General features: G+C 35.2%; 1 protein-coding gene across 1 annotated transcript; it reads right to left on the bottom strand.

Annotated features, from left to right (window-relative positions):
• Positions 1-6,288: 6,288 nt before the first annotated feature.
• Positions 6,289-7,886, bottom strand: LOC110445478 (BTB/POZ domain-containing protein KCTD6-like). The gene is made up of 2 exons (XM_021490134.1): positions 7,752-7,886; positions 6,289-7,133 (listed from the first exon to the last, which is right to left on the bottom strand). Exon 2 carries the CDS (start codon positions 7,045-7,047, stop codon positions 6,325-6,327), a length of 723 nt encoding a protein of 240 aa, XP_021345809.1. The 5' UTR covers positions 7,048-7,133; positions 7,752-7,886; the 3' UTR covers positions 6,289-6,324.
• Positions 7,887-11,735: the final 3,849 nt, after the last annotated feature.

The following is an 11,735-nucleotide window of genomic DNA, read 5'->3' as shown; positions in this document are numbered from 1 at the left end:
TGCCATCCTCTAGAGAAGCCCACACACCCACTCTAAGCGGAATACTATTTTCTACAACGGTGACTTTGACCTCTGGTAGACCACAACAAAACTTAACAGCGTATTACTAGGGCAACCTACACACAAACTTGGACATTGTATGATAATTGAATGATAATACTACACAATTATCTCAATAAGTATGAAATCACGGTTTGTATATGGTGGTCTAGAGTTTGGAAAACAATTCCTAACGAAAAGAGAATTCGGGGTAATAAATGAAAGAAGTCATGAGCAATTCTTCGAAACACATTTAGATTGTAAGTGTATATAAATCGTGGACTGTGAACTCGCGTCTAATGTTGGTTAATATCTCATCTCTTGGAAGTACAGATATAAAACTACCAACAATGTTGTAAGATTACCAACAAAACGACTCTTTATGTTTAACCTAGCCTAGGTATCATATGGCATTGGTGTCAGGGCCACAGGAAGGTGGGCACCAGGCCTCTATCTGTCAAACTGTCTAAGTCTGGTGTCGGGGCCAGAGGAAGGTGGACACCAAACATATATCTATCAAAATGTCCAAGTCTGGTGTCGGGGCGAGGGGAAGGTGGACACCAAACATATATCTATCAAAATGTCCAAGTCTGGTGTCGGGGCTTGAGAAAGGTGGGCAACAGACAATTATCTGTCAAAATGTCCAAGTCTGGTGTCAGGGCCAGGGGAAGGTGGGCACCAGACATTTATCTGTCAAAATGTCTAAGTCTGGTGTCGGGGCCAGAGGAAGGTGGACACCAAACATATATCTTTCAAGATGTCCAAGTCTGGTGTCAGGGGAACAGGAAGGTAGGCATCAGACATCTATCTATCAAAATGGCCAAGTCTTGTTTCAGGGCAACAGGAAGGTAGGCATCAGACATATATCTATCAAAATGTCTTAGTCTGGTGTCAGGGCAACAGGAAGGTAGGCATCAGACATCTATCTGTCAAAATCGCCAAGTCTTGTTTCAGGGCCAGAGGAAGGTAGCACCAGCCATATATCTGTCAAAATATCTTAGTATGGCGTCAGAGCCAGAGGAAACTTGTGCTACATTAAACCACTTTACATAATAGATTATATAGTTATTAATAGTGTCGTGTATACAGCTTTGTAAACTGATGCCACTACACATTTTGTAAGGAAGATAGATAAATATTTCTTGCCAGCATTGTTCAGAATTATTTTTTTTTATATTCGTTAAGGGATTAATTAAAGTCCTTGGCTTTAAAAGATGATGGTAATAATGGAAACAATAACAAGAGGGGCAAGAATTGAAGGGGATCGGGGTGAACTTGGAATATTTTTATACAATTATTGGGTACTGGACTACATTCGAGTACACTAAATAGCTCAAGAAGAATCCAATATCATATCACAAATGCGTTCTAAATAAAACATTTCAAGAAAAAAATGAAAATGTGACAACAACTAATAAAAGGAATGATTGTATAAGTCTGTGATCACGTGCTTGCGCTAGGATCAGCAAAGTATAGCTTATGCTAGCATGGTTCTAATATACACATGCGTCATGCTAACATTTAAGAACAACTGTTCTCTGTCAACTAAAAGCATTTTCAGAGAAACACGAGAGATTTTCATACTGTATTCGACCAAATAAACACAACACTTATGTTATATAACACAAATATAAATATATCAATTTTCTAAACCTTTGACCTGAAAAGCTGTCATATATTTTTATTCTAGGTTTGGGTTTTGTTTTTCATTTTAGCGCATTTCATTTTTTACGCATTGTGATAGTTTATTTTTAATTGTTTGTAATGTGTGACAACACAATGAAACCTGTTATAAATATGTCAAGAAAAGACAGCTTTTCAGGAATATTTGAGTCGTTATTGAAGAAATTCAATAATATACTCCTTCTAATGGTGTGTTTACTGTGTCGACTACAGTGTTGTGGAATAAATAAAGAGAAAATAATAAAGAGAAAAAACAAGACGCAAGTCATGCAAGAGGTACATGTATATATTTTGAACAAAGAAACAAAACATGTAAGCTTTTTCTCTGATTAAAAGGGTTTTACTGTATGACCTATCTAAACATGGTTAGTACTAACTCAATATCTGATTAGAGACAATAATCAGCCCTGTGAAAAAAAAAAAGAAAAAATCTTCAACCCTTTCACCCCTAAGTAAGTTTAGTAGACTCTACCATGCATTGATATGGATGAGTCCATTATGGTCTAAAGTGGTGAAAGGGTTAACTTAGAATATGGTTCCACAGCATAGGAAATCTAATATCACAAACAATATGGTGTTTTACAGCATAGCAAGTTTCACTTATGATATAGCTTTACAGGATAGCAAATTAGGTTTTACAATTTCAAGGTCACCCTTGCATACAAAATCTTCACAAATTAAGAATATTTTTTTATTTTTTTTATCCTATGAGCTGCAAAAAATACCCAGTCTTATATAACATGTTAGGTTTTGATCATGCAATATGCAATAATTGTGTAATTTTTTATGTGAAACTGTTAAAGTTCCATTGCAATAAAACCATATATGTCTCACGGCTAACGTTCACCATAACATGCATAAACAGAAAGAACCCTTTGACAGCAGTGAAGGATAAAAATATTACATGGTTTCCCCGATGAGAAGTGCATGGTTATGATATTCATCTAACTATCTTTATTTAATTTTCAATGTGTATAAATACACAAGGGTTACTGGGTGTATTTTTACAATTTGATAATCAACTAACGAGAGTTAGATAAATATGATAACCATCCATCCCGAATTTGGGGACCTTTTTCTCCCATAACATTCATACTATATCTGGAAAACCATATGTTTCCATTGAAAATATATTGGTACTGTTACCCATGGGGGAAACAGTTAATTTCCATGGATCATGATGTCATAATGAAAGATGCTGGCGCAAAACATTATTACATGTATGATGCCATCATTAAAAGACTAGCCAATCAAATCGTGTCAAGATTTGGGTAATATGAAGTTTTTACCGACTCCTTGAACGTTTATCCATTGCCTCGGGAGTGGAGAAATATTGAGTCGTTATGGGAGAAATGTTTATATATAGCAACTAAGATATACTCAGGAAATATGAAGTAAGCTAAGAACATTCAGAAAACAGTAAGCTGGGGGAATATTCAGCAATAATACAGCGGCCAACACCAACATTGCATGATATAAATATATAAATCATGTGTGTGAATACTGTAAAAGGACTTATATTAGCCCGGGTTTATCTTAACCAGTGGGTTTCCAAATACTCATTGTACTTTTTGTCCAAAAAATAACTCTGATATACTCAATGTGAGAATTAGAACATAATTTTACATATTACAAATATGCCCGAAAATGGGCAGCTAAAAAGAAAGTATACATCTCAATAAGCAGCACAAGGGGCAGCACAATATTTACATCTTAATAAGTACATTACAGTAGCACTGCACTATAACTAAAAAGATAAATTATAAGTTTTGACAAAACTGTGCATCCATCCTTTCATGTATATCAGTGTTGATGACATTTACACAAAGGTAAGCGAAAGTAGCTCATGTTTATGTGATACAGTTAAATATTTCTCAAAATCATGGCTAGTAGCTAAGAACTTTGTTGATATAATGACCTCATAATTATGTGCTGTGTAACGACATATCCGAAGTCAAGATTCTATTTTGGACAAAAAAAATAAGGAAATTTGTGGCTTGCTGGGATAAGACTGCAGAGTACGCAATTAACTATTAACTCATTCACCCCTAAAGACACACTTGAACTCTTCCAATTCAAAGGTTGGAATAGTTCATGATGAAATCTCAGGGGTGAATGAGTTAATCATGGGTGGGGTGAAATAAACATGCATGGATGGCTTTGATATAAGCGTAATAGCTGCTTGCTTAGGTTACTACAAATATCAAAGCTATCATTAACTTTGACACAAATAAAGCGTGCAAAAGGTACATCATACATCATTGGTTTCTGATGGGAACATGCATTACTTATCTACAGACGGAACAGGTAATTAAGTAGTGATAAACCCATGTAAAAACATTAAAGGATGTGTTCCTGGAGGATTCCCATACATAAAAAAGGATTTATTTACGGATCTGCATGCACCTATCTGTAAAATTGATCTAAAACTAACATAAAAGTTTCGGCTGCACTTACTCGTGAGAATGTAGAGGTCACAGCGATGGAGCCGAAAAGTCACGGAAATTTACACAAGTATAAAAGGTACAGTGATGTACGTTATTGGGTTGAAAGAGCTAGGTGAAAATGCAACCAAGTGGTTACAACCTAGGGTATGTTTAAACAGTGTAGAAAATATTCACCCCTATGTAACTTCAGTAGACTCTACCATGCATTGATATGGATGAGTCCATTATGGTCTACAGTGGTGAAAGGGTTAATTGAGCAGAAAACATAGGTCACCAAGATTACACCCTGTATTACAGCACATCAAGGTTGGTTAACGTCAGATCCATGAAGACAAAAAATTGCGGCCCAAAATTTTTCTTTTACATTTCCTGTTTAGTAAAGTGGAAAATAAAGGTCATCTTGACCAAGTGATGTAATGAATCCATTATGGATGTAACAGCACATCCAGTATGGCCAATCTTCACTACATGTCAAGGCATTATGGCCCCAATTTCATTACCGGTAATTGTTCGGTGGCGTGGAAAATGTAGGTCACTGTGACCTGATTATGGTAAGCAATAAACCCTCACCAATAGATTAACAGCATATGAAGTTTAGTGAACCTTCATGAAAAGTTAAAAGAAATGATTGCCCACAAATTAATCACATTCATTGTCCATGATTAATTGAGTTGAAAATGTAGGTCATTGTGACTTTGCTATGGTAAATAACATATCTTCACCGACAACCCCTAGATGTAACAGCACATGCAGTCTTGTGCACAAGCCTGAAAAGATTAAGAAACTTTAGCCTATAAATAATCTGAATTACTATATTTCGAGGAACAAAATATAGGTCACTGTTAGATATGGTAGTTTAACAGTGAGACACACATTAGCCAAAAAATGTAATATCTAGTGAGATTTAAGCTTTTAAAATTGCAAGAAAAGGTGAAGAATCCATAGCCTGAAACTGAATTTTCTTCGTGTTCATTAGTGGCCACTGTAATGACCTATTTTTAGTGTGTGACACATTTAGTTTTGTCAACTTGCATGAAAATTGGAAGGAAGTATGGTCCGGAAACAACTATAACAGACAGACAGACACACGAAAAATATAAATCCCCATCCTTCCCTTGTTTCAAGCGAGGAACATGATTATATATAAATGTCAAGTGGAGTAATATTACTTAAGGAAATACAATGTACAATATATTGTTTTAGCTATGATACAACAAATACTTCTAAAATATATAGAATCACACAACGTCATTTTGATTTTTAATCAGTGGTATTTATGGTGCAGGGGAACTAAATGTTCTATGATGGTATATGTACATTGGCAAGCAGGCAATGGGTGAAAAAATAAATAAGTGCACATGCAATAAAAAAAATAAAATTCAACAAAATGACTAAACTTGAATGTAAACCCCATCAGCCAATTCAAGTGATCTGTAAAAAACACCCAACATGCAAATCTATACACAATATGTATATAGCTATACACTGTATAATATCTGGTCATAAAAATAAACCATGTCATAAATAACACTATTGACAACAAATCAAAATCTGAAAAACAAAAAATCTCAAAATCTGAAAAACAAAATATATTCTAAAACAAAAAAATAAACGTCAAACATCTAAGCTAAGAGAATAAATTAAGACAAAGGGAATTTAATTTGGAATGGGGGCGATGGTTGTACTGTGAATGCTTTGGATAAATATTTCAATTTCAGGAAATCAGTGGAACAGTACCACTTATTATGAAAGCAAATTTCAAATGTTCAAAAATTTCAAAATTGAACTCTTTAAATCTTTTATACCACTACATACTTTGAAAGTTTATAAGTTTGCACTATTGAATACTACTTTAATTAAACAATGTTTTCATTACACAATTAAAAGGGCCATTTTTACAGTCTCGTGATGACCATAGCAGATATCTTGTTAAGGTTGTCCTCGCAGATTTCTGTGAAATTTTAAGATTAAATCCTTTTTAGTTTCATTCTCAGTAATAAAAGAACTTAATGGACTTTATATTGAATTTTACATTGAATTTAAAGCTTTTACTTTTATGGTTTCATCTGTTCAAGGAAATTGATTTAATTCATAACAGAAGTATTAATAATTTGTTCTTCCTATTAATGCTATGTGTTAGTAAAAAGACAAAATTCTACATGTATGTTGCAAGCTTCTTTATTTTTGGCAAGGTCAACCTCCATCGGTCTCGGTAGGATTGCTCTATAAACAGCGTGTTTCCTGTGAATGACGTGACGAGACTAGAGGACGATGAAAGATTCGTATCCACAATATGCCATCCACCGTTACGTAATGTTTCTGCAAGTCGGAGTCTAACATTAGCACCGTTGAGCTGAAGCTCAACATAGTCAAATCCTTCATTCTTCTGTAATTTTTCCGAGGCTCCTTCACCAACTAGTTCCGAAGGCAGAGAAAGGATGACATCTTTCCTTCCAGCAAGAACTGTCTTCACCCTGGAGTTGTTTGAAGGCATGGTGGCAGTGGTGCCAGTCCGTACCTCGATCACTTCCACGAAAAAGTGAGTCTTGAGATCGTCTCTTTGGCGTTCATCTCTCAACATACTGAGGGCATCAATTAGAGGCTGTATCTGATAGAAATCAGCCTCTACAGCAAGTAAGTCAAAGTCTTTGAAGTCATCGGGAAGACTCAGTTTTGATGAACGCAGGAAGTTGAGGATGTACTTGAACATTTCTCCATCTCTGTCAATGAAAGGACAATCGTTTTGATCAGTGGCAGACCTCATGCTGCCAATGAACATGGCCCCCAACATAGAGTCCCGATACTTACATAGGGTAGCTTTGGTGGTTGTGTACATGACCCCACCAACATTCAGGTGTATTAACTCCATACCTTCCATTGCTACCTACAGCTTCTTAGATATTCAGATAGAATGTTGTCTTATTTCAAGTCTTCTCCTAAGGTACATTTGCAGGCCTTCCTAACCTGCAAACAGATTTAACATATGTCTGAATAATAAGCATGTCTTCTAGCCTGCAAGCAAATTATCCATGTCTGAGAGGATAACAAGAAGTAGCTGTATGCATAAATCAAATAATTTATTTTTTTACCTTTTCCATAGGTTTTTGTTTTCTATTTAACCAATCCTATAAAAAGATAATATATACAGTCTCTGATTATGTAACAGGAGAGAAAAAAAGCATGGTCAGACTGGGTTGGTGGAAGACAAATCTTTAATCATATCGATATCATAATCACCAAAATAACCCTTTCATTCATGCAAGCACCTGTGTGGTGGTTTAAGGGAAGTAACTCGTTAAAATATTTGTGTCTCTACAGTGACAGTACTCGATTTATTCAGTTAATCTTATCTAAAGCGGTAACTAGTATCGCAAATGCAATAATTGTGATTGCATCCCCTTTCAGTTGTTAATCAAAAGAAGAAATAGTTTAATTTTGGACGTATACGAGAGAACAATGTGTTGCTGACGATCTGATTCCAACCAAGATAATTTGATAAAGTCAAAGTGGATAACACCGAGTTAGGCTATCAAGTTTTCCAATAAATACACCAGCATATTTCGTGGTATAATCGATTCATACCTGGTCAGACAGATTCTATTCAATCAAATCACGCCATGTCGATCTCAAACCCTTCATTTTCACCCTGGCATACGACCGTAGACCGTTTTCTTGAAGTTTATGTCATCACACCGAACGCCGAAAAGTGCGGAAATTAAATATGAAAGCTAAAATAAAAAACAGCATATAAAAATATCCGGAATGATTGAACAATATTGTCCTATTCTCGGTGAAGCTATACATGATGTTTAGACGGTGGCTGACCCCCGTTTCTAACAATATTTAATTATTCATATCCATATTAGACTTGAATCATTTTGATTACTTTCATGTCCGATTCTAGCCTCAGTTTCTAACTAGGGGGAGATAAGCTATTAGCAGATTAGTAAAATGCATCTGGAAAATTCTTCTAAGAAAAACAAATTAAAGGGCTGCTAGCCAGTTTATATTATGTAATTTGTTCCAGTTTCTCATAATTTATTGAAAAATTCGAAATCATTTATCTATAAACAAAAAATATAGACATTTTATTTTAATCTGAAATTTATATATATAAGAAAACACGTATAAACAGTTATATATATGTGTGTGTTTCTAGTAGGCCCTTTACATTAAATTTCGGGTATTAAACAACACACAGAATACGTTGATATTACAATTCTATAAAATTTCATAAGCTAGCACAAATAATGATTAAACGTCATTTTTTTCTACGTTCATGAGAGCGCAAATCGGTTACATACATATTCATTGAAGCCCGATGTATGTAGACGATTTAGTTTAAATTTAATTTTTTATTATCAGTATAATATTCCAGAAATACAAACATGATATACTAGTACATATAGGATTCGAAAATAAGTACAAAGTACTTATGTTAATCTGTCTCCTTAAAGACGATTTGCCTTCATACCGGCATGAACATTGAAATATGATGTTCAATACATATATTTACATTCCAAATTTTATAGTTATTATTGATCCAAATATAAATATTCCCTTCGGCTTATATTTTCGATATCAAAGTGTCTGAGTCGTCTGTGCAAACGAGATTCCAGTAACAGCCTAACGTCACCAAAACTGTTTGCTTCTAACGGTTGTCTCACGTAATTCGAGGCCGGAGGAGAAAATTCAAAATTACGCTGATCAAATTGCGTTCATAGCTCTATGAACGCAATTTCTTACGGCTATGCTTATAAAAGAACTTACATTGAAAATGTAAATATAAACTAATGAACACTACTTAAAACTGGAAAACCAATAAACGTCCAACCATCTCTTTGTAGTGGTATGGCTCGGTTTGACAGGAAAGCAATATGAGTACAGCTACTTCGCGAGAACAGTTGGAGGCCGAAACGACCATTCGACATTGCCTCTTAGCGACAGAGGAGGACACGAAGGGCTTTAACGCAATCCTCACCTAGCTCCTAATGGGTATCTCTAAGATGCGCTACCGCGGTACATGGAATGTGTTTGAATGGAACTATATCGCATACCGTCATGGATGAANGGGGGCGGGGATCTTCATAGTCTGGGCCGACAAGACATTAATATGATTTAACATAACAAGTTTCATAATTGTTGTCAAAGAAATAAAGTTTTTATTTAAAAAGAAAAAAATCTTAACGTGTTATCTGATGTTGTCAACCATGTATGAGAATAAATTTCTACGCAGAAGTGACATTGTCCTTCTATTTATTTTATTTATTTATTTATCCCTTTACTATAATGAACATAGCTATATCAAAATGGCTGCATGATATAATGTAATTGTTAAATCTAAGTGATACTTTCTAACATTTTGATAGAACATAATGAATCATGAACAAATTCGTTAACAAAACTTCAAGACACATAACTGGATGCACAGGTGGGGACGGCGAATATTTAATAGACATACCACTTCCTACTATTGTTGTGGTTGTAAATTTCTATGAGAACATTAAAACACTCCCTTGTAACGTTGATAAATGTCTCACCTGGTCACAAACTTGTATGGCAAACAATTAAGAAGATGATAAATATAGTTTGGACATTTTGGGAGGATACAGTTAAAAAACCAGATCGATGAGAAAAAAACATATATTATCAGTTCCTGAAGACGAGTGCAGACAGGGGACCCTAAAAAGGGAAGGAAAAGGGGTCAGCGAAACCATACAGGAGCTAGGAAATTCCCAAATCAGACAGATGAGAGCATTTCAGGGAAACTAGAAAAGCGTGCAATTTTAGGGCCGTTCAAGTGTAGTCATTTTAACGCCACTTAGCATATGTTACACCTAAAGTCTGTCCCCAAAGGGGATACAGGTGAGCGCATAATAATTTTAGATTTGATCCTTCACAAGGGAGATTAAAAAAATTCATACACCGAAGGATATTTACTTAGGAGTAGATATTCAAATTGCATACAGTATCCTCGAGCAGATGATCTAGCAGCACTTATAACAGAGAAAGGGAAGGGTTGTTTGCTGTTCAAGATGAACCTTAAGATAGCCTAGTATGCAAATCCCAATAGATTCCGTTGATATGCACCTTGTGGGGTACAACTGGATCGGTCCGTATCTTATCAATGGGCTTACGATCAGCACCTTGCATCTGACAGAGGATGGCATCTGCAATATCGTCCATATGTATGTAGACAGATTATCAAATCTTAAGTTACTTGGATGATTTTGCAAGGGCAGAGGAAACTGGCAATGCTAACCCTGCTTACGAGTATTTAGTAGCTGTGTAAGGGAGAAAGCAGTGGTGCCAACTACAAGAATGACTTGAGGTGCCTATGTTTCGGGTACAGGAAATCCTGAAGTTATTAGCCTTGTGGTTGGATGTAAAGGCGGTTTCATAAAACCAGATACAGTCACTGCTAGGAAAGTTGATAAGGGTGGCATCCTGTGTCAGACCGGGTAGAGTTTAGCAGGACATGGACCTGGATCAGGGAAATACCAGGAAATAACGCTTCAGATCTAGATGTACCACGTCAGGTGCGAAGAGACCTTGTCAGTTGCAAAAGAGAAAGTGCATCGACTTAAAAAAATTACCCTATTTCAAAAGTAAGCTGGGGCGGGCTGTTTATAAGGAATATATATATATATTATGTATGATATGTTGTTAAGCCTGAAATACTTAACAAAAGCACCCTACATTACTGGATATATTGATGACATTTCGGCAAAAGGGAAACAACTCCAGCATATCTTGCAATGCAATAAGGAATTCAATGTTGTAAATTATAGACCGGAAGAACTTCTTCTTATTTTCCTGTTGTCTTAAGGTTTGTTTTTCTAGTAAGTATTTAAGGGTTTTAACACATTTGCTTTATCATAGCATTTGTTTAATAACCATGAACTATAGACCATGCGCGTGCAGGTAATATTTTTCAACAGACCATCTCCCTCGTAAATGTAAACAGGTGAGTAGTATGGCAAGCCAACTTAACATTTATTCAAGGAGCAATGTCGATCCTGTATTTCATCGAATTATATAAGATATCTTATATAGCATATGAGATATCTTATATACTATATAAGATATCTTATATCGTATATAAGATATCTTATATATTATATGAGATATCTCATAGAGATATCTTATATAATATATAAGATATCTTATATACTATATGAGATATCTTATATAGAAATTAAATGAGATGCTGTATAAGATATCTTATATGATATATAAGATATCTTATATCGTATATAAGATATCTCATTTAATTTTCTATATAAGATATCTTATATAATATATAAGATATCTCATATAGCTATATAAGATATCTTATATAATTAAAGTCTCGTTACTAAATAAGATATCTTATATAGGAACGAGATTTTAACAAAATGTCGAAAATGAAGTCTCCCCGTCCGGAATATCTCGAGGATCTACGTAGGGACAGTAGGCTTGTTGTAACAACACGTGTTCCTGTCGCCGCCATTATGTCTGAGCCCACTTCAAGAGTGCGGGAAATGGCAGCCTCTGCTTTGGCCGCTATAAGAGAGACAAGGCGAG

This window comes from Mizuhopecten yessoensis, unplaced genomic scaffold, assembly GCF_002113885.1.
Source record: "Mizuhopecten yessoensis strain PY_sf001 unplaced genomic scaffold, ASM211388v2 scaffold2307, whole genome shotgun sequence".
Classification (NCBI taxonomy): Eukaryota; Metazoa; Mollusca; class Bivalvia; order Pectinida; family Pectinidae; genus Mizuhopecten; species Mizuhopecten yessoensis.
The sequence above is the reverse complement of the archived record's forward strand: the minus strand, read 5'-3'. Positions and strand labels throughout refer to the sequence as shown.

Bases quoted from the DNA above. Each gene is read 5' to 3' on its own strand.
- LOC110445478 (XM_021490134.1), bottom strand. From the start codon at position 7,047: ATGGAAGGTATGGAGTTAATACACCTGAATGTTGGTGGGGTCATGTAC.